This window comes from Eptatretus burgeri, chromosome 18 (assembly GCF_056783735.1).
Source record: "Eptatretus burgeri isolate ZD-2024b chromosome 18, Ebu_testis_v1, whole genome shotgun sequence".
Lineage (NCBI taxonomy): Eukaryota > Metazoa > Chordata > Myxini > Myxiniformes > Myxinidae > Eptatretus > Eptatretus burgeri.
Window position 1 is genome coordinate 46,049,063 of NC_140978.1, and position 21,556 is coordinate 46,070,618.

General features: G+C 48.8%; 2 protein-coding genes across 3 annotated transcripts in view; one reads left to right on the plus strand and one right to left on the minus strand.

The window, feature by feature from the left end:
* Positions 1–21,556, minus strand: part of LOC147009030 (uncharacterized) — a 120,706-nt gene that overhangs the window by 95,037 nt on the left and 4,113 nt on the right. The window lies entirely within an intron of this gene.
* Positions 18,173–21,556, plus strand: part of PHOX2B (paired like homeobox 2B) — a 4,657-nt gene continuing 1,273 nt past the window's right edge. Inside the window, exons 1-3 of one of the 2 annotated variants that reach the window (XM_085864172.1) lie at positions 18,173–18,605; positions 19,258–19,445; positions 21,555–21,556. The exon at positions 21,555–21,556 is cut by the window's right edge and continues 1,273 nt beyond it. In XM_085864172.1, the coding sequence (XP_085720298.1) occupies positions 18,380–18,605; positions 19,258–19,445; positions 21,555–21,556 (416 nt within the window). In that variant the 5' untranslated portion in view covers positions 18,173–18,379. Of the gene's footprint in view, positions 18,606–18,696; positions 19,163–19,257; positions 19,446–21,554 lie in introns of those variants that run through there. The other variant, XM_085864171.1, reaches the window with a different exon arrangement.

The following is a 21,556-nucleotide window of genomic DNA, read 5'->3' on the forward strand; positions in this document are numbered from 1 at the left end:
GGATCGCGCGCCAAAACCGTCCAATAAGGGGGGGTGGGTTACGAGAGGGAGTCCCCTCCCCCCTGGACGGAGAGTGAATAACTGATCAGCGCGATCCGACTGGGGGCAGTTGGGGTTTGCCTGCTGGATCGTCTCGGACCGTCTCAGATCGTCTCGGATCGCCTTGCCTGCTGGCGCTCACTGCCTTGTCCGCCCTCGTGCTGGTTGGCGTCTGTCCTTCACCCTCCATCCCTGGCACTTGGAATGGCATCGTTGTTGTGGGTTCGAGTCCCGCCAAGCCAGAACATCGAAGACCGCATGAGGCGGACAGGTCCAAGCTAACACTGGTCTCCAGCTCACCTTTCCTCGAGCTGGAAGCCTTCAATAAAGACCCGACGGGGCCCATTTCTGGATATTTGTGTGTCTGTGTCCGTGGGCCCCGTCTGATAAGTCGAAACTGTTAAGTGCCTGTGTTCCTTGTACATTATTTGCCTTGCTAAATTCGGATAACTCTTCCCTTACATGCTTCCCTCGTACAAAGACTATTGTTAATAAATTCCCCTTTTTGTTGAATGTACCAGCTCGTTTCTGTGTTTCTTTCATTGGCTTAGCATGGTGTGTTGGGAAATAGCGAAGCAGCAAATTGTTCATTTAGTCCGGCGCAGCTCTGGTAACTCCGCTCGGTTACGCAGGATCCGAGCCGTTACCTGCGACTCGGATCGGACAGTCGGCCGAGGGTGCGGTTCCCCGGTAGTTAGACTGCGTGGGTATTTAGGTATATTGAAATTGGCAATTGACCCTATCCCACGTGGTCGACCTATTGGCGATCTTTGGTCCGATAAGGGACCCGTGACCTTTCGGATTAATCTGAAAGGTATGACCTAAATTCCAGGTGTTCGGTGGAGCCGACTCTTCTGCTCCCCCTAGCGGTCGTGCTCGCCACCGAGACCCGGCCCCACAACAATTGGTGTCACAAGCAGGTTTCGAACCCCTCCACCTCTGTAGAGAAATTCACGGGATTCGAATCAGGGGTGTAGGGAGCAAACCCCCCGTTCCCCCAAATTACGAGCGTTTTAAAATTCCTTTCCCGGAATGCAACATGGCGAGCCAAGATGAGCTGGGGCAGGTGGGTATAGACCTAAGTTTAGAGGAACCCATGGTCCAGGACAACACCGTGCAGGACACCCCAATGCAAGAAGATGTGCCCCCGCAACCAAACTCAGAGGTAGTAACCCCACCCCGTAAAAGTCCCCCCCCCCCGACTTCTGCCGCTTCCGCACACCATAATGGCGGATCGGCTCCGCCGAGTCCATGGAAGTGAAGAAACAAATGGACGCGAACGCGCGTGATGTGCAAGGAATACAAAAATAAACTAGGACGGGCACTCAGTAGAGCGCATACCTTTGCCAACGCCACATTTTGCCCCCCCCCCAGAAACCGTTGATTGTGAGGGTATTTAATCCCATACCACATTTGCCATCTCATATGTGTTATGATGGCTTAAAAACATTAAATTTCCTGCTGTTTGACAATGATTCACGTACATTGTACAATTTCTGTATGAACTCCCTGACCTTTTTGGGTGTCGGTGTCAAGTCAATCTGATGACAACTAGTCACATTATAAGAAATCAAATATTACACATCACTGGGTAGGGAATTGAATTCTAAACATTTTGAATCTATTTACATGCAAATTGTATAAGAATTGACCACGTTATGATAATAAAGGTCGTTGACCCCCCTGACCTTTGACCCAAACCGCTAACAAAGGTAATGACATCATTGTGTCATATCGTATATCACAAGATTGGGCATTGAATTCACAACATTTTGGCATTGGTTGCATGCAAATTGGATAAAAAATCGACCGCACTATTGCAAAATGACGATTTTGACCTTTTCATGACCTCAACCTTGACCTTTGTACTCTTAATTTTGTAACTGGTATTAGAGTGTGGGGAACAGAACAGTCAACATTTTGGTGTTGGGTTCATGCAAATCGGATAAGAATTGACCGTGTTATGACGAAAACTGCACATTTTGCAATGTCGTGACCCCCCCCCTGACCTTTGACTCCCAACCGCAAATAAGCGTTATTACGTCATTGTGTCATGTCACATATCACAAGATGGGGCATTGAATTCTGAACATTTTGGCATTAGTTGCATGCAAATTGGATACAAATTGACCGCGCTATGGTAAAAAGACGATTTTGACCTTTTCATGACCTTGACCTTTGACCCGATCGCTCCCAAAATCTAATCAAATGGTCCTCGGATAATAACCAATCATCCCACCAAATTTGCTGCGATTCAGTTCAATACTTTTGGAGTTATGCGAATAACAAACAAACATATTCGCAAATAAATAAATAAATAAATAAATAAATACACAGCGATCAAAACATAACCTTCACAACAAAGTTTGCGAAGGTAATAAAAACGAATGCACAACGAGTGGAATGCAAAATGGATGAAATGAGGGGCGATATGAAAACACTGAGGGGTGATATGCGAACACAGCGAGGGGAGATGCAGAGCATGGGGTTAAGCCTGCAGGCGAGCTTGGATGGGATGAAGGGCATGATGGCGGCACCACGTGGCGGAGCGACCGAACCGACCAGAGGGAGTGCAAATTGTGTTCGGCCCGCGATGGAGATGGGTGAGGCCAGGGTGACGAGAGACTCCACCACAATTAAAGGGGAAACGTGTGGCGTGAGACACGAGTGGACGACGGAAGAACCAAAGGAGGTGACGGAGACGGAGAAATTAACAGAGACACAAGGGGAGACGCAGGATTTAGAAATAATGACGGAGACGCAGGAAGCAAAAGAGGGGAACGAATTAAATAAAGTTAAAAACGAGCACACACAGGTAGGGATACTGGGGGACAATGAGGTTGAGCATGGGGAATGTTTCGTGACCCGGTGCGAGCATCAGGATAGCCTACTTCAGGAACAGAGGGAGAGGGTATGCTCCCTCGAAGTGGACTGCGACCAGGTAGGTCCGCTTGGGCCGAACGAGGTTGAGCGGGTGAATGATGCAAACGGGTCCATGCGGAGATTGGGGGGAGTAGAGGCTTCGGGATCCCTTGTGCGGACTCCCATCCCCAATGTGATTGTCCTGGAGTGTGTGGTGGAGTGTGTAAGTAGTGCGAGTGTGTTGAAATGTGTCCCAGAAGGTGTGCAGAATGTGAGCGTCATGGCATGTTTGAGTGCGTGCATGAAAATGGACGACCGACCGACCCAGACGGGAGATGGGTATAGCGAGCCGAATGGGCCGCTAGTAAGTATTTCGGGAACCGCGCCGGTTTCACGGGACGTCGCGTAGTGGGCCCGTTTCGCATTTAGCGAGCGGCCCTCACGCGCGCGTCTTCGTGGAGGGAATCCGACACGGAAACGCTTCGCGTGGGATTCAACAAGGCCTCGTGGATGGCTAAAATGGCGGCAAGTGTTGTTTGAATTCGGCAAACAGGGGACCCCATGCGAGCGCGTGTGCGAGGCATCACGTGCTGCGTGCCATGTGTTCCGTTCGCTGAACGCGAGGAGCGAGCTCCCAGGACGACACGCTCGGGCGGGCCTGCACGGCAAGCAGTGCAGGTTCCGTGGGCGAGTGACGTCACCGGGGATTTCCCAGCGCGAGTTGCGGGTGAGCTGCACACGTTGGCTCGCGTGGGGAATCCCTCAAAGGCGAGCGCTTGACAGGGCAATGACAAGGCCTCGATTATCTCCCGACGGAAGGGACGAGCGAGTGAGCCTAGACCGCCGCCTTGGCGGTGCAAAAACCCCCCCCCAAAAAAACCCTCGCTCCAAGTACACGACCCGGCAGGGATGTGGTGGACATTCTGTTTGGGCATAGGAGCAATAGTTTAGCGGGATGGGTTTAGCTTAGATAGACCTGCCTCATGGGGGCATGAGCCGTCCTCCATGGGCCCATGGACTAGTTATTGGGAAAGTAGATTTAGATTTAAAATGAATTTTGGGAGACACGGACAGACATGGAATGTGTAGTGGGATGGAGCTTAGGGCCCTGTCACACCATGACGTTTTAGCCAGCAATGGCAACGTATAAAAATGTATGTAAAACGTTGGCATATGCTGGAATTTTGATGTTTTTTTTAAAGTTTTGGGCGTATTCATAACGTGTTGGTCGTATGCATAACATATTAGTAATGGGCACAGAACGTTCGTTGTGTTATTGATAACTTTTACCAACGAATGCTTAGCCTGTTGTCGGCGTTCACAACCTATGCCCAAAGATAGTTTAACTTATGCATAGCGCGCTAAACGTATCGCCGGCGAACTCGTGGCGTAGCCTGTTAAGAACCTGCTGGACGCCTATTTAAATCATAACCGCCTGAGAATTTGAAGTGTCAACATTACAGTCACACCTTGACGATTTTGCCAGCGTATGCCGGCCTATGAAAAATGTGTCTAAAACGCTAGGCGCACGTCAAATACGGTATATGTAAGTTGTGTATACGTTAAGAGTAGGCTGGAAAACAATGAAGTACGCTGTCATATTACGTGGTACGTGTAATACATCTTGAAATTTCAAGCATGCTGAAAATTTTACGACGTACTCGGCGTATGGCTAACACGTTCCACATGCGTTGTCATATGTTCCTGGCACGCTCCGCGATCGTTTACACACAACGGACACACGTTACTTGTAGGTTACTCATAAGTCGAAACATGTCAAGGTAATATTTAACATACCCGCAACCTAATTTTCAACCAATGGGTAACGTCCTTTTAACCTATGAGTAGCGTGCTCTGAACCTATGTTTAACGTGCTTGAAACCTATGAGTAACGTGCATTGAACCGATTTGTAACTTGCCTTGAACCAATGACTAGCGTGCTATGAACCTATGAGTAATGTGCGTTTAACCTATGTGTAGCATGCTTTGAACCTAAGTATAACGTGCTTCTAACCTTTTTTTTTTTGTATACCTTAGTCGAGGCTCGTATGAGAGCAAACACACAACTCACAGCAAGGAGGCATGAGACAAGAGGGGCGGGAGTGGAAGGGACAAAACAGTGGGGAACAGACACATTAGGTGAACTGTGGAAGGGAGAGGGATGGGGATGGGACGGGGAACATGGCGAAGAGAAGATGGACATTTCAGGGACTTTCAGGAAGGAAAGCAGGAGAAATGGAGGAAGTGGGCTTGAGTGGATTATCGGGGGTAGAAAAGATCGAGGATTTGGATGGGGGAAGATAAGAGGTGGTGGTGAACAGCTGTTTTGAAAGCCTGGAGGGAAGAATGGGAAAGAATAGAGTGAGGAAGTTTATTCCAAAGGCGGGAAAAAAGAGGAATGAAAGAGTGAAGATGAGCAGTGATTCGTGATTTTGGTAGTTTTACCAGAAGGGGGTTGTTGGCGGACCTTGAGTGCCCTGTGGAAATGTGGTGGGGACAAATCGCAGAGAGAGCAGGGGGGGCAAGGCTGGAGAGGAGTCGGTAGAAGACAGAAAGACCACTGACCAACCTGCGGTGATTGAGTGAGAGGCCCAAAGACTCAGCTTCATTGCGGGAGATGCCGATGATCTTAAATGCCCTGGTTTCGACAGCGTTAAGCCGAGAAAGGTGGGAGGCAGGAGCACCAGCCCAGAGGGGAGAGCAGTACTCCATCAGGCTACGGACAAAAGCTTTGTAAGTGGTCAGGAGCTCAAGAGGGCCGAGGAAGGACTTAGCACGACGGAGGATTCCCAGTCGGCGACTGGCTTTTGAGGCGAGGTTGGAAATGTGACTTTCCCAGGAAAGGTCATGGCAGATAGTGAGACCTAGAAGCTTGAAAGAAAAGACTTCTTCCAGAGGATTGTTGAGAAAGTGGATGGGGGGGTTTTGTAAACGGTCCTTTCGAAGAGACATAGTGTAACATGTAACCTTTGAGTAACATGCTATGAACCTATTTGTAACGTATCTAAAACGCACATTGTCGCATGTAGACGAATTAGATTGACGTCTTCCGGACGACCACAGCACTTACTGAACGTGTTTCTAACTTACATCTACCGTGTAATGGCGTATTGGCAGCGTTAAGGGGAATTGGTATATACAAATGGGCTTCACAAGAGGAACCCATCATTGTTCCAGACTCCATGTTGAGTAGATGTCAATGCCAGTCGTATCAGTAGTAGTGATACTATTAGTAGTAGTTGGTGTGCATGACAGTAGTAATAGTAGTAGTAGTTGTAGTAGTAGCATTGGCAGTAGTAGTATGTCAATGTCAGTAGTAGTATGTGAGCGTGATGGGGAGGGTGTGGGTGATGATGGATCCTCTTATCGTCCACGAATAGGAGACTACTTTGCACCATTGTTCGATGCTCTTTTCGGCTAATTTTTTTCCTCATTCCCACGATGAAATATTTATTTGTTTTACTTTTTAAAGTATTAGAAACGACTTTGACAAATGCATAATGTACTAGTAATGAACACAGAACACTTCGATAACTTATAGATAAGTTATACCAACGATTGTTTATCGTGTTTTAGTCGTCCACAACCTATGCCCAACGATAGTCTAGCGTATGCATAGCGTAATAATTCCCAAGCACGTTATTCATAGGTTATGAATAAGTCACGGGTACCCTAAACATTACTTTGATGTGTTTCGACGTATGAGGAACTTTCAAGTAGCGTGTTGCAAAGTGTGAACAACGTTTGTGTAGTGTGCTTACAAAACGTTACTCATAGGTTAGAAATAAGTTTCGGGTACGCGAATGTTACCTCTACGTGTTTCGACTTATGAGTAACATACAATTAACGTGTGTCAACGATCGCATAACGTGCCTACAACTTATGGCCAGCGTAGCAAAACGTGTGAGCCAAACGCCGAGTACGTCGTAAAATTTCAAACATGCAAAATTTTTTGGACAACCAAAAAGTACAACATTTTAAACCAGCGTAATACGACCTATGGTAGTGTTTTTCTGCATGCACCTCACGTACACATAACGTACCCATTAAGTATTTGACGTGTGCCAGCGTTTTAGACAAATTTTTCAAAATCGGCATACGCTGGCTAAATCTTAAAGGTGTGACAGCCCCTTTAGCAGTAGAGTTAAAAGGAACATGCATTAGTGTAAGGGACGACGAGGGAACACGAGATAGGGGAACATAGGTAGAGTGTGGAGTGAATTGGAAGAGTGAAAAATGTACAATGAGTGAGTGTGGGACAGCGGGCCCAAGTGTGAATGGAGCGAATGTGGAATGCATGGTGCGAATGAATGAGTGGGGGGAGGAGTGAATCCCACCAAAGTGACCCTGGGGTCAGTGTAATGTTAGTTAGTGGGTTAGTTAAATTTACCAAAAGGAGGTCGTTCTGTGTTGGTGGTGTATGAAGGCACGAAACCCATTTGGAGGGGTGCAGGAGTCCATGGACCGGCTGGGAGCGTGGCTGTTGAAAGGTGAGTATCAAGTAGAGGGCACCCCGGGCACCGGACTAGTCGGCCAGAGTAGGCCAAGGGTCCAAGGGACCTGGATAGTGTAGTGGGCACGGGCGAACCGTCAGAAACAGACCCGTAGCGCCAAAATGCCACGTGGGCATCGGAGGGGAGCAATGCCAGAAAGGGCAACCCCCCACGTTCATAAGGAGCAGGTAGGCTCGGAGACGGCCTCAGGGCCTGGGGGTGCCGTAGTTTGAGATTTGGCAGAGGGGGAATCCCTGCCATGTGAGCCACGCTGCCCAGCCATGAAATTATGCAAGGGCACGAGTGTAAATTTGAAGGCTCGGCCCAAATTAATAATGGACACCAACACAGGCGATGGGAATCATGGTTTCTAGAACCAATAGTTTAAAGTGAAAGGCATTTTGAAAAGCCCCGGGGATAGTTTAAAGTTTAATAAAGGATAGTGTAGTTAGGAAATGTACCCCTTCGCATCATCCATCCCTTCGCTCTCCATAGGCTGCTGGACCCACCTTGGTAAGATGGCTGAATTATGAGGAGGCTATTCTGGGGCTTCATTGGGCCTCGAGACAGGATGCTAGTCTCTCCCTTAGTCCTCTCCAAAAAAGGAACTTAAGAGTTGGGAGTACATGGACAGGATAGGTTATCTGGACAAGGACAATAGGAGGGTTAGGGACAAGCAATTATAAAAAATAAAATAAAAAAGGGGTCTAAATTTGTTTTGTTGTTGCAAACTAAGGGAGTGGGTATGGACAAAGACAGGCAAAGGCAATAGGTTGGGGGGAGACAGTCGGGTAGGTCCGAGCCCGTTTTCAGAGCGGCCGGCACCACCGCACTCCCTCCACGCAACCTCACGGGACCACACCAGAGGCAGGCCAGCTTCATATGCCGGCCTGTTGTGCTACAGCTGCTGGTCCGCATCTGCTTTGCCATGCCTCGTTTGCCTGCCTTTGTCATAACCCCATGCCTGCTACCCTGTTTGCATTGCCCCATGTCACCATCCATCCATGTTCACCAGGACCATCTTGTCCAGTGTTTGCAAGGACTGCCCTGTAGGCAGCCTCACCATGGGACTGCATTGAGCAGCCCGTGCGTTCATTTGTGTTGCATCCAGTCGATCTCCATCCATTCTCCTGTGCCAGAGACTGCGTTTGACCCGCAGAACTGTTGACATTGTTGTCATGGTTAGTGTAAATATTAGTTAAGATTGTAAAAAAGTTTAACCCACCTGTGTCTGTCTTAGCGATGGCAATTTAGTTACGTCATCTGTATGAGTCTGTTAGTTCCACAGCGCACCAGGATATTTATTTTTGGGACATGCATGAAAAAATGTCGCACTCAGGGATCTGCAAGTAAAATCGTATGAGGGGAAAACTTACACATTCTGGTCACATGAAAATTTGACGACTCGGGACGACTCTGTAAAAAGGGGAGGGGGTAGTGTTACGAATCTGGCAGCCATGAGCACACAACAGAGAGGTCCCCGTAGCTCAGTTATTTCGTTAAGTATATGTGTATAGTTAGAATCCATCTCTTGTGTCTAATGGGTGATTAAATGTTCGTGCGCTGCGGAGTTATTTTGATAGCCAGGGTTTTCTTTTACATTTTCAACTACAACAACAACAACAACAACACCTTCGCCTCGCTCCATCCTGACGCCATTACGCTCACGGTGGGCGGAGTTCAACGAAGGACTTGGCGTCTCTCTCGACTAATCAGAGAGATGCGAGCAAGTTTGCCGTCGTTCGGCCAATGGGAGCTAACGCAGGACAATATTACTCATCTTCCTGTTTGAGGGGCGGTCCATTGAGACGCCCGCCACGCCCCCCCCCCCCGGTCCAATCAGCGGACTTGGCGCCCTTTTGGCCAATCACAGGGGCAACGAGCGGATCTCGCGCCAAAACAGTCCAAAGAGTTCAACAGGGGCGGGTTACGAGAGGGAGTCCCCTCCCCCCTGGACGGAGAGTGAGTAATTGATTGGCGTGATCCGACTGGGGGCAGTTGTGGTTTGCCTGCCCGGTCGTCTCGGATCGCATCGCCTTGCCTGCTGGAGCTTGCCCTCTGTCCCTGGCGCTTGGAGTGGCATCGTTGTTGCGGGTTTGATTCCCGCCGAGCCAGAACGTCGAAGACCGCACGAGGTGGACAGGTCCAAGTTAGCTCTGGTCTCCACCTCACCTTTCCTCGAGCTGGAAGTCTTCAATAAAGACCTGACGGGGTCCATTTCTGTGTGTGTGTGTGTGTGTGTGTGTGTGTGTGTGTGTGTGTGTGTGTGTGTGTGTGTGTGTGTGTGTGTGTGCGTGTGTGTGTGTGGGTGTGTGTGTGTGTGTGTGTGTGTGTGAGAGTCCATGGGCCCCGTCTGATAAGTAGAAACTGTTAAGTGCCTGTGTTCCTTGTACATTATTTGCCTTGCTATATTTGGATAACTCTTCCCTTTCGTGCTCCCATCGTCCTCTGACTATTGTTAATAAATTCCCCTTTTTGTTGAATGTACCAACTCGTTTCTGTGTTTCTTTCATTGGCTTAGCATGGTGCGTGTTGGGAAATAGCGAAGCAGCAAATTGTTCATTTGGTCTGGCGCGGCTCTAGTAACTCCGCTCGGTTACGCCGGATCCGAGCCGTTACTTGCGACTCGGATCGGACAGAGTCGGCCGAGGGTGCGGTTCCCCGGTAGTTAGACAGTGTGGGTATTTAGGTATATTGAAATTGGTAATTGACCCTATCCCACATGGTCGACCTATTGGCGATCTTCGGTCCGCTAAGGGACCCGTGACCTTTCAGATTTATCTCAAAGGTACGACCTAAATTCCAGGTGTTCGGTGGAGCCGACTCTACTGCTCCCCCTAGCGGTCGTGCTCGCCACCGAGACCCGGCCCCACAACAATATTGGTCATTGTCATTTTTTCTTTTTGCTGTATACATTGTCGAGGCTTGTAAGAGAGCTAACACACAACACACAGCAAGGGAGGCATGAGACAAGAGGGGAAGGAGACGGAAGGCCAAAACAGTGGGGAACAGAGACATTAGGAGATCTGTGGAAGGGAGAGGGATGGGGCGGGGAACACGGGGTATATAAGATGGGCATTACAGGGATTTTTATGAAGGAAGGCAGGGAATTTGAACCAGGTGGTTTGAGGTGGATTCACGGGGTACAAAATATTGAGGTTTTGGATGGGGGAAGATAAGAGGTGGTGGTGAACAGCTGTTTTGAAGACCTGGAGGGAAGAATGGGATTGAAGAGAGTGTGGGAGTTTATTCCAAAGGCGGGAAAAAAGAGGAATGAAAGAGTGAAGGTGAGCAATAATTCATGATTTTGGTAGTTTTACCAGAAGGGGGTTGTTGGCAGACCTTGAGCGCCCTGCGGAAATGTGGTGGTGGCATATCGCAGACAGAGCAGGGGGGCAAGACCACAGAGGAGAAGGTAGAAGACAGAAAGACCACCGACTGCCTGCGTTGAGAGTTAGAGTCCCAAAGACTCAACCTCATCGCGGGAGTTACCAATGATTCCAAAAGCCTTGGTTTCCACAACGTGAAGCCGAGAAAGGTGAGATGCAGGAGCACCAGCCCAGAAGGGAGAGCAGTACTCCATCATGCTGTGAATGAAAGCTTTGTATGTGGTCAGCAGCCCAGGTGGGCCGAGGAAGGACTTTGTACGACGGAGGATTCCCAGTCGGTGACTGGCTTTGAAGGCCAGGTTGGAAATGCAGCTTTCCCAGGAAAGATCATGGCAGATAGTGAGACCCAGAAGCTTGGATGAAAGGACTTCTTCCAAAGGATTGTTGAGAAAGTAGATGGGGGGGGCTGGGGTGTCCAACCAGTCCTTTTGGAGAGACATCGTGAGAATGTGAGATTTGTCAGGATTCAAAGACATGTTCCACGTGTTGCACCAGTTTGTGATTTTATCCAGGCCTGCAGGGAGCGAAGAAGCTTCTGCTTGCCGATCTGAGGGATGACAGATGGTACGACAGAGGGTGGATTCATTAGCAAAGAGATAAAGAGGATTTTCCAGAGTTGGAGTGATCATTGATGAAAACTAGAAAAAGAACAGGGCCCAGAACGCTACCTTGAGGAACTCCAGCCTGGACAGGAAGAGGGAATGAAAGAACTCCATTTAGGGCCACACATTGGCTGTGACAGGAGAGGACGTCTGTGAGCCATGAGTGGAGATGCCCTTGAATACGATAGGAAGAGAGTTTGGTGAGCAGGGCAGGGTGCCAGACAGTGTCAAAAGCACGCGATATGTCAAGGGATGGTTCTGCTTTCATGTCCGGCATCGAGTATGTCCATCCATTGTTGGGAGAGCAGAAACAGCATATCCAAGGTAGAGTGACCTGCTCTGAAACCAAATTGATGATCGAAAATCAAGCTATTGGAGAAGAGGAAGGATTTAATGTCTGAAGTGATGATGGATTCCATAACCTTGCTGATGATTGGGAGAAGGCTGATTGGTCTGTTGTTGCAAGGATCTGTTTTTGCACCTTTTTTATGCAGGGCGGTGTCCTGCTGAAAGGTGAACTTTGGGTTCGCAAATTTCAATTGCTGTCGCCAATTTTAGCTTTCTTGCAGAGGGCAGCAGGTTTTCCTCTCAGATTTTTCTGTATTTTGTTCAATCCATTTTCCCTTCTGTCCTGACAACTGCCCCCATCCTTGCTGATGAAAAACATCCCCACAACAGGATGCTGCCACCACCATGCTCCACAGTAGGGATGGTTTTCTTTGTGTGATGTGCTGTGTTGGGTTTGCGCAAAACGTAACGTTTTTTTTATTTTGGCCAGAAATCCATCTTGGTTTCGTCAGACCACAAAACTTGTTTCCACATAGCTTCAGAATCTCCAGAGTGGTGTTTTGCATACCTCAAACAGGACTCAAGGTGGGCTTTTTTGAGTAATGGCTTCCTTCTTGCCACCCCACCGTTCAGACCAGACTTGTAGAGTGCTTGTGATATTGTTGTGATCAGTCTTTGCCATAAAGGCATGTAGCTCTTTTAAAGTTGCCATTGGCCTCTTGGTGGCCTCTCTGATCAGTCTCCTTGTTTTAGTCATCCAATTTGGAGGGACGGCCTTATCTTGGCAGGGTCTTGGTGGTACCATACACCTTCCACTTCTTAGTGATTGTCTTGACTGTGCTCCAAGGGATATTCAAGGCCTTTAAAATATTTTTATACCGATCCCCTTTTCTGTGCCTTTCCACAACTTTATCCCGGAGGTCTTTTGAAAGCTCCTTGGTGCTCATGGTTGAGTCTTTGCTGTGAAACTCACTACCCAGCAGAGGAAGCCTGCAGGAACAGCTGATTTTATTCTGAAATAATCAGAATCACTACAAATTAGCACAGGTGGGGGTCAATTAACTTGGTGTGTGATTTTGAAGATGATTGATTCTATCTGATTCTATCTGATTCTATTGCTATTATGAGGGGGGTGGACACTTATCCAACCAAGATATTCTAGTTTTGTATTTTAAATTAATTTTCTATGCCTGGTGTTGGCTTAATGGTTAGGGTGGTGGGCTTGGGATCGTAGGATCCTGAGTTCAAATCCCATTTGGCTGTTGAATTAATAGCAGGTGGGGTTGACTCTGCTTGTCATTCTTCTGAGGTTGGCAAAATGAGTGCCAGCTTGCTGGTATCCTGTGTCGGAGTGGTGACCTGTCCAGGATAATGTCCAATAGCCAAGAAGACTGCTGCGGCAGCACCAACTACTCTGTACAGAGTATGGTCCCAATGGATGGATGGAATTAATTTTCTGAAATATGTAGGATTTGTTTTTCACTTGGTCGTTGTGCATTACAATGTGTAAGTAAAGGTAGAAAAATCTGATTTAATGTAATTTAATCCATTTTGAAAGGGGGTGTAGACTTTCGATAGGCATTGTGCGCACGCACACACACACACACACACACACACACACACACACACACACACACACACACACACACACACACACACACACACACACACACACACACACACACACACACACACACACGTCGCTCTGTCCGATAACTCGATGGACGTCACACGACGTTACAGGTACATACGTGTATTATCATAACATTTCGAAGCGGTGAAGGTTCCCGTGCGTTTCATTAAACATTAAAACCCTGAGCCACTGGGTTTTAAAACCAATAAATAAAAACCAGAGTTTATACATACCCTCGGAAAGATTGCAAATCCTATAAAACGTATACAAAGAAAACATTTTTATAACAATGCACAAAAAGCAATCCAAGGCACGCAGGAGCGGCTCTTTTGTGGAGCGCGTCGTTGCGGCTCCATGATGGAGGACCCGTGATAAAGGCAGTGCTCATCGTGGCACTGCTTCCCAGCATGATCTTACATCATCATGTACCTCCTGCCGACGCTAGATATTAGATGATTAGAACCACAGCTGCTCGTTTGTCGTGCACCTCGACGCAAACGTCACAATTAAACGAACGTTCCGTTCAATACCTCCATGTGTCAATGTAAACATATTTCACTATAACCACACGCTAGGCAACATCTCACTGTAACCACACGCTCGGCAACATCTCTCTGTAACCACACGCTCGGCAACATCTCTCTGTAACCACAAACGAGTCGACATCTCTCTGTAATCACACGCGAGTCGACATCCCTTTGTAACCACACGCGAGTCGACATCTCTCTGTAACCACACGCGAGTCAACATCCCTTTGTAACCACACGCGAGTCGACATCTCTCTGTAACCACACGCGAGTCGACATCTCTCTGTAACCACACACGAGTCGACATCTCTTTGTAACCACACACGAGTCGAGGTCTCTCTGAAACCACACACGAGTCGAGGTCTCTCTGTAACGACACGCGAGTCGACACATCTCTGCAACCACACACACACACACACACACACACACACACACACACACACACACACACACACACACACACACACACACACACACACACACGCACACACCTCTCTGTAACCACACACTAGGCTGAATCTCTCTGTAACCACACGCGAGTCGACATCTCTCTGTAACCACACGCAAGGCTGAATCTCTCTGTAACTACATGCGAGTCGACATCTCTCTGTAACCACACGCAAGTCGACATCTCTCTTTAACCACACGCGAGTCGACATCTCTCTGTAACCAGACGCGAGTCGAGATGTCTCTGTAACCGCACGCGAGTCGACATCTCTCTTTCACCACACACGAGTCGATATCTCTCTGTAACCGCACGCAAGTCGATATCTCTCTGTAACCACACGTGAGTAGACATCTCTCTGTAACCGCACACGAGTCGACATCTTTCTGTAACCACACGTGAGTAGATATCTCTCTGTAACTGAACACGCAAAATTTCACAAACCACACACACACACACACACGTCGACATCTCGTCGTGACCACACTCGAGTCGACATCTCGTCGTGACCACACTCGAGTCGACATCTCGTCGTGACCACACTCGAGTCGACATCTCGTCGTGACCACACTCGAGTCGACATCACGTCGTGACCACACTCGAGTCGACATCACGTCGTGACCACACTCGAGTCGACATCACGTCGTGACCACACGCGAGTCGACATCTCGTCGTGACCACACGCGAGTCGACATCTCGTCGTGACCACACGCGAGTCGACATCTCGTCGTGACCACACGCGAGTCGACAGCTCGTCGTGACCACACGCGAGTCGACATCTCGTCGTGACCACACGCGAGTCGACATCTCGTCGTGACCACACGCGAGTCGACATCTCGTCGTGACCACACGCGAGTCGACATCTCGTCGTGACCACACGCGAGTCGACATCTCGTCGTGACCACACGCGAGTCGACATCTCGTCGTGACCACACGCGAGTCGACATCTCGTCGTGACCTCACGCGAGTCGACATCTCGTCGTGACCACACGCGAGTCGACATCTCGTCGTGACCACACGCGAGTCGACATCTCGTCGTGACCACACGCGAGTCGACATCTCGTCGTGACCACACGCGAGTCGACATCTCGTCGTGACCACACGCGAGTCGACATCTCGTCGTGACCACACGCGAGTCGACATCTCGTCGTGACCACACGCGAGTCGACATCTCGTCGTGACCACACGCGAGTCGACATCTCGTCGTGACCACACGCGAGTCGACATCTCGTCGTGACCACACGCGAGTCGACATCTCGTCGTGACCACACGCGAGTCGACAGCTCGTCGTGACCACACGCGAGTCGACATCTCGTCGTGACCACACACGAGTCGACATCTCGTCGTGACCACACGCGAGTCGACATCTCGTCATGACCACACGCGAGTCGACATCTCGTCGTGACCTCACGCGAGTCGACATCTCGTCGTGACCTCACGCGAGTCGACATCTCGTCGTGACCTCACGCGAGTCGACATCTCGTCGTGACCACACGCGAGTCGACATCTCGTCGTGACCACACGCGAGTCGACATCTCGTCGTGACCACACGCGAGTCGACAGCTCGTCGTGACCACACGCGAGTCGACATCTCGTCGTGACCACACGCGAGTCGACAGCTCGTCGTGACCACACGCGAGTCGACATCTCGTCGTGACCACACACGAGTCGACATCTCGTCGTGACCACACGCGAGTCGACATCTCGTCGTGACCACACGCGAGTCGACATCTCGTCGTGACCACACGCGAGTCGACATCTCGTCGTGACCACACGCGAGTCGACATCTCGTCGTGACCACACGCGAGTCGACATCTCGTCGTGACCACACGCGAGTCGACATCTCGTCGTATCCACACGCGAGTCGACATCTCGTCGTATCCACACGCGAATCGACATCTCGTCGTGACCACACGCGAGTCGACATCTCGCCGTGACCACACGCGAGTCGACATCTCGCCGTGACCACGCGCGAGTCGACATCTCGCCGTGACCACACGCGAGTCGACATCTCGTCGTGACCACATGCGAGTCGACATCTCGTCGTGACCACACGCGAGTCGACATCTCGCCGTGACCACGCGCGAGTCGACATCTCGCCGTGACCACACACGAGTAGACATCTCGTCGTATCCACACGCGAGTCGACATCTCGCCGTGACCACACGCGAGTAGACATCTCGCCGTGACCACACGCGAGTAGACATCTCGCCGTGACCACACTCGAGTCGACATATCGCCGTGACCACACGCGAGTCGACATCTCGCCGTATCCACACGCAAGTCGACATCTCGCCTTGACCACACGCGAGTAGACATCTCGCCGTGACCACACGTGAGTAGACATCTCGCCGTGACCACACGCGAGTAGACATCTCGCCGTGACCACACGCGAGTCGACATCTCGCCGTGACCACACGCGAGTAGACATCTCGCCGTGACCACACGCGAGTAGACATCTCGCCGTGACCACACGCGAGTCGACATCTCGTCGTGACCACACGCGAGTTGACATCTCGTCGTATCCACACGCGAATCTCTCGTACATGATGACAATAATATATACACTGTACTCATGAGTATGTATACATTGTATATACATATATGAATACATATACACATGAGTACGTATACACACGTGTATGGACAATTGGAGTGCATGGAACGCGTCTCCTCTCATTCGGATGCACAAAGATGTCATAAGCACTGGATGGTCACGACTTTACACCTGCTAGTGCTCGGTTCGGATTTCTGGGGTGCAGGCTCACATCATGATATTATTATGTTTGATCAGAAACGATCCAATCATGAAACTTTCGGGGAAGCCCTGTTTCTCATTTCATGATATTATTGTGTTTGATCAGAAGTGATCCGATCAGGAAACTTTCGGGGATAAAAAGCGCTGGTTCCTCATATCATGATATTATTATGTTTGATCAGAAGCGATCCGATCATGAAACTTTCAGGGATAAAAAGCGCTGGTTCCTCATATCATGATATTATTATGTTTGATCAGAAGTGATCCGATTATGAAACTTTCAGGGATAAAAAGCGCTGGTTCCTCATATCATGATATTATTATGTTTGATCAGAAGTGATCCGATCATGAAACTTTCAGGGATAAAAAGCGCTGGTTCCTCATATCATGATATAATTATGTTTTATCACAAGCGATCCGATCATGAAACTTTCGGGGATAAAAAGCGCTGGTTCCTCATATCATGATATAATTATGTTTGATCAGAAGCGATCCGATCATGAAACTTTCGGGGATAAAAAGCGCTGGTTCCTCATATCATGACGTTAGTATGTTTGATCAGAAGTTATCCGATTTTGATCCTTTCGGGGAAGCCCTGTTGCTCATATCATGATATTTTTTTGTTTGATCAGAAGCGATCCAATCAGGAAACTTTCTGTGATAAAAAGCTCTGGTTCCTAATATTATGATATTATTATGTTTGCTGAGAAGCGATCAGATCATGAAACTTTCGGGGATAAAAAGCTCTGGTGCTCTCCTCCATGCCACGCACTGCGTCTCTACATTTCACGCCTGAGTACGGCCGATTTGTCCTCAAATTGAGCGTAAAACGCGGTTATGAGGCTGAACGCGCAACCACGAATCGAAGCAACCACAGACATTCAAGTTTATGTCCCGTGCGTCGATAAGCTTGTATGCACGACACACCATACACGTACGGTACAGAGATCTATACGTCGAACCGAGGTATGTGGCGCTGGGCGTTTCCCTGCGGCTCAAGGCAGTTCCGCGCACTCCGCGGGCCGCGCGCCTGTAATTAATGATGCATGCATCGGGCGATAGGGAGGCAGGACGCGAGCGGACGTCCCCGGGGTCAGCCCAATAGACTGATGACTTATTCTGATGTAAAGCGATTAGCAAAAGCGGCCACCACCCTCGCTTTGTTTCATTGCTTTTGTGCCACGGACGCTGGGCTGGGGAGAGACCCGAGGGGCTGGCGGCTCGGCCCGGGGCCTGGATAAGACTCCGACCGTCCGACCGCGCCTCCTCACTCCTCCTCCGCATCCGGACGCAAACGCATCGGATGCGATCGCTCCTCGGTCGCGGCCCGCCCGAGCTCGCCCATGTATAAAATGGAGTTCTCCTACCTGAACACGTCCACATACGAGTCGTGTATGAACGGCGTCGATGCGTCCGGCTTAACGTACGCCGACTACGGATCTTGTGGGCAATACGCACCAATACGCGCCTCCTTCGGCTCGGCCGCCGCCTCCGTATGCCCATCTTTGGCTCCCAGCAGCTGCAGCCTCGCCGGACTCCGGGACTCCCAGAGCAACCCATACTCTGCAGGTGACTACGCTCGGCAGGCTCCGCAGTGCGTGTGCCTTCTCAGTGGCTCGTGTACAGACGATGCCACGTAACCGGGTTAAAATATTGTATCTGAAACCGAAACGCAATTACTCGCGATGCCAGCTGACTAATGTAATTTATTTCTCCAACCTTGGCACCTAAAGGGGAGCAATTGAATCATTAGCTTTGGAGCGAGATGTAAACATACTTATTGGGATTTGATGATAACCCGAGTGGTGTGTTTGCGGTAACTATTCGAAGGAATTCCTGAATGAATTTGAACGCAACAATCACTTCATCCGGTAACTTCGTTTCGCGCTCGTGTGCATCTCGTTCCACACGGATCAGACTCTCTGCCCCCGATTTGCGCAATTATTGCGCATTTCATCGGAGCGCGAGGACTCAACGCCATCCTCGAGCCTCGCGCTCCGGTGAAGCGCTGTCCTCGAGCTTCATACGTGATTGCACGAAGCGACTCGTCGTCGCACGATGCTCATTCCTGATTGTGGAATTTCGCTCCAAAGATCATGCATCGTCTTGGGCCCCAAAGCAAAGCCGTGCGTCCGTATATATTCCAACCGCTGGCCCCGGTCTCATGCCATAATATTTCGTCCTACTTTGTACCTCACGCCCCCCCCCCTGCCGTCCTCAGTTCCGTACAAGTTATTCTCCGAGTGTGGCTCCCTGGCCGAGAAGCGGAAGCAGCGCCGCATCCGCACCACGTTCAGCAGTGCGCAGCTCAAGGAGTTGGAGCGAGTGTTCGCCGAGACGCACTACCCGGACATCTACACACGCGAGGAACTGGCGCTGCGAATCGACCTCACCGAGGCCCGTGTGCAGGTACGCAGCTCGTGCATTATCGAGGAGAATACATTGTTTGCATGGTGCGTGTCAAGGCTTTTAATAAAGTTTATTACATCTTATTTCTTTCCAGATAAGTGATGGCAGCAAAATTAACAAAATAAGAGAGCGTTGCTTGTTTTGATGAGTCGAAGGACAGGCTCTTCAAATCGATCAATTGCTGTCAAATTCAATGAAAGATACTCGGAGAGAGCTCCGATTACTCAAGGCGATGTTGGAGAAATTATTAAGCGATTCAAAGTAAAGTGGTTGGGGGGGGAAGGGGAGAGTGGGTGGTGTTCAAGACCATCACCGTGCATGATGTCCAAACATCATGTGTACGTAGAATCGAAAAGTACCTGCAAGTTAATGGCCAACAATTCCAACATTGACTTTAATTTACTTTTTCTTACGATCAATCAATTGTTAAAAAAAGTTATTTAATTTTTTTGGCAATCAATTGTTAAATGAATTATATTTACCATCAGAAAGCATTTCTTTAATCCTTCCATATATTCTTTACTTCATACAATACTAGCAGGGACTACCAGGGGGAGGGGGGTGGGGGTACCGGGCGCTGCCTGGCTGGGTGAGCTTTCCTCGGCGGTGGTTTCGGGATGTGTTGGACATTGAAAAGTTATGGAGTTATTGGCCTTATGGTGGTTATCTTTTGCCTGCGGGCTGGAGGCAGCACTGCCTCACCACATCCCAATATACACTGTAAAGCGGCCTTTGGTCGCCTCGAGACGGACATCAAGGCCAACTTGTGGTAGTGTAAAACCTTGTCCAGGTTATGAAGTGCCTCCACCCAAAATTTGGCACCTCTGGGTACTACAGTTCATGAAAGAATACCGTAAAAACGCACGAAAATATTTATAAGATCAACTCTGTGGCTCCAGACTTTTGGGCCACCCTGTACATACAGACTATAACACCAGGTGTGTGCTCGCTTCTGGTTTATACACAAACACAGGGTTCTTGTGCAGGACTGCATCAACAGTACAAGTTGTGAGAGGCCATTGATCTTTCTTATTTATGTCTCATTTCGTGTTAATGAAAATGACCCCACACGTCAACTTCATAATTTTACTCACGAGTGGGCCCATTGGTCCAATGGACCAAATTTTCATTGCTCTTCACGGCCTTGCAGCACACCTGCTTGCTGTACTGCTGGAGCTGGAGCATGAGCTTGCCTTTCACCAAGACCAGATGAGCTTAGGCCAGGGTGGGGATTATACGTTCATTATTATTATTATTGCCAAATGATGCAACTTTTATTTTTATTGTTGCTGTTAATATTATTAGTATGAATTAATATATGCTTTGTTACAATGTTGTCACTGTTTTTGTTATTCACCTTGCGTTCACGAAGTAAAAAGCGGTGTAAAGCAATTGGTCACGTGCATGTCTACATGTTAAGAGCGTACATAGAAAACCGTTCAACGGAGGAAGTTGAAACTTTACCACATGTTACATAACCATTTGATATCGTGCATATTGAGCACCTCACCCATTTATAGTAAAAGAAAGTCATGTTTTAATTGGAATCTTCATCCCGGAGACGTCACGGTATCTTTTTAATTCCAACCCCTCTTTTCAGGTGTAGCGATCATGAAACAGGAGTCGAGCAATTGTTTCCACAAAATTGCGAGGTTTAACTTATCACAAATAATGTTTTTGTTTCACTTCACTTGTGATTGACTTAATGATTGCTGGTTTAATTGACAAGTGGAAAGAAGTGTAACAATATTGACTGACAGTTTGATCTGTGTCCTTGTTCAGGTCACTAAGATCCAATTTCTGTATTTTCCTAAATGTATCTGAGAAAGTTTTCTTCCGGATGATATTGAAGTAAGTGAAAAGTAAGTTCGTTAAAAAGTAACTACAGCGGTAAGTTAAAAGTCAAAACTCTTGGAGGTTTAAACACCAAAGGAAATTGAAACTTTCCCACATGTTACATGACCATTTGGTATTGTGGAATTTACCCCACTCCCCCCCCCACCCCCCTCCCATCTAAAAAGTTATTCAACATCAAAATTCGTCATAACATCATGCCCACGACATTAATGTGAAAGCCTCCTTTGTTCCCACCATGCCCTGCTCCCCCAGGT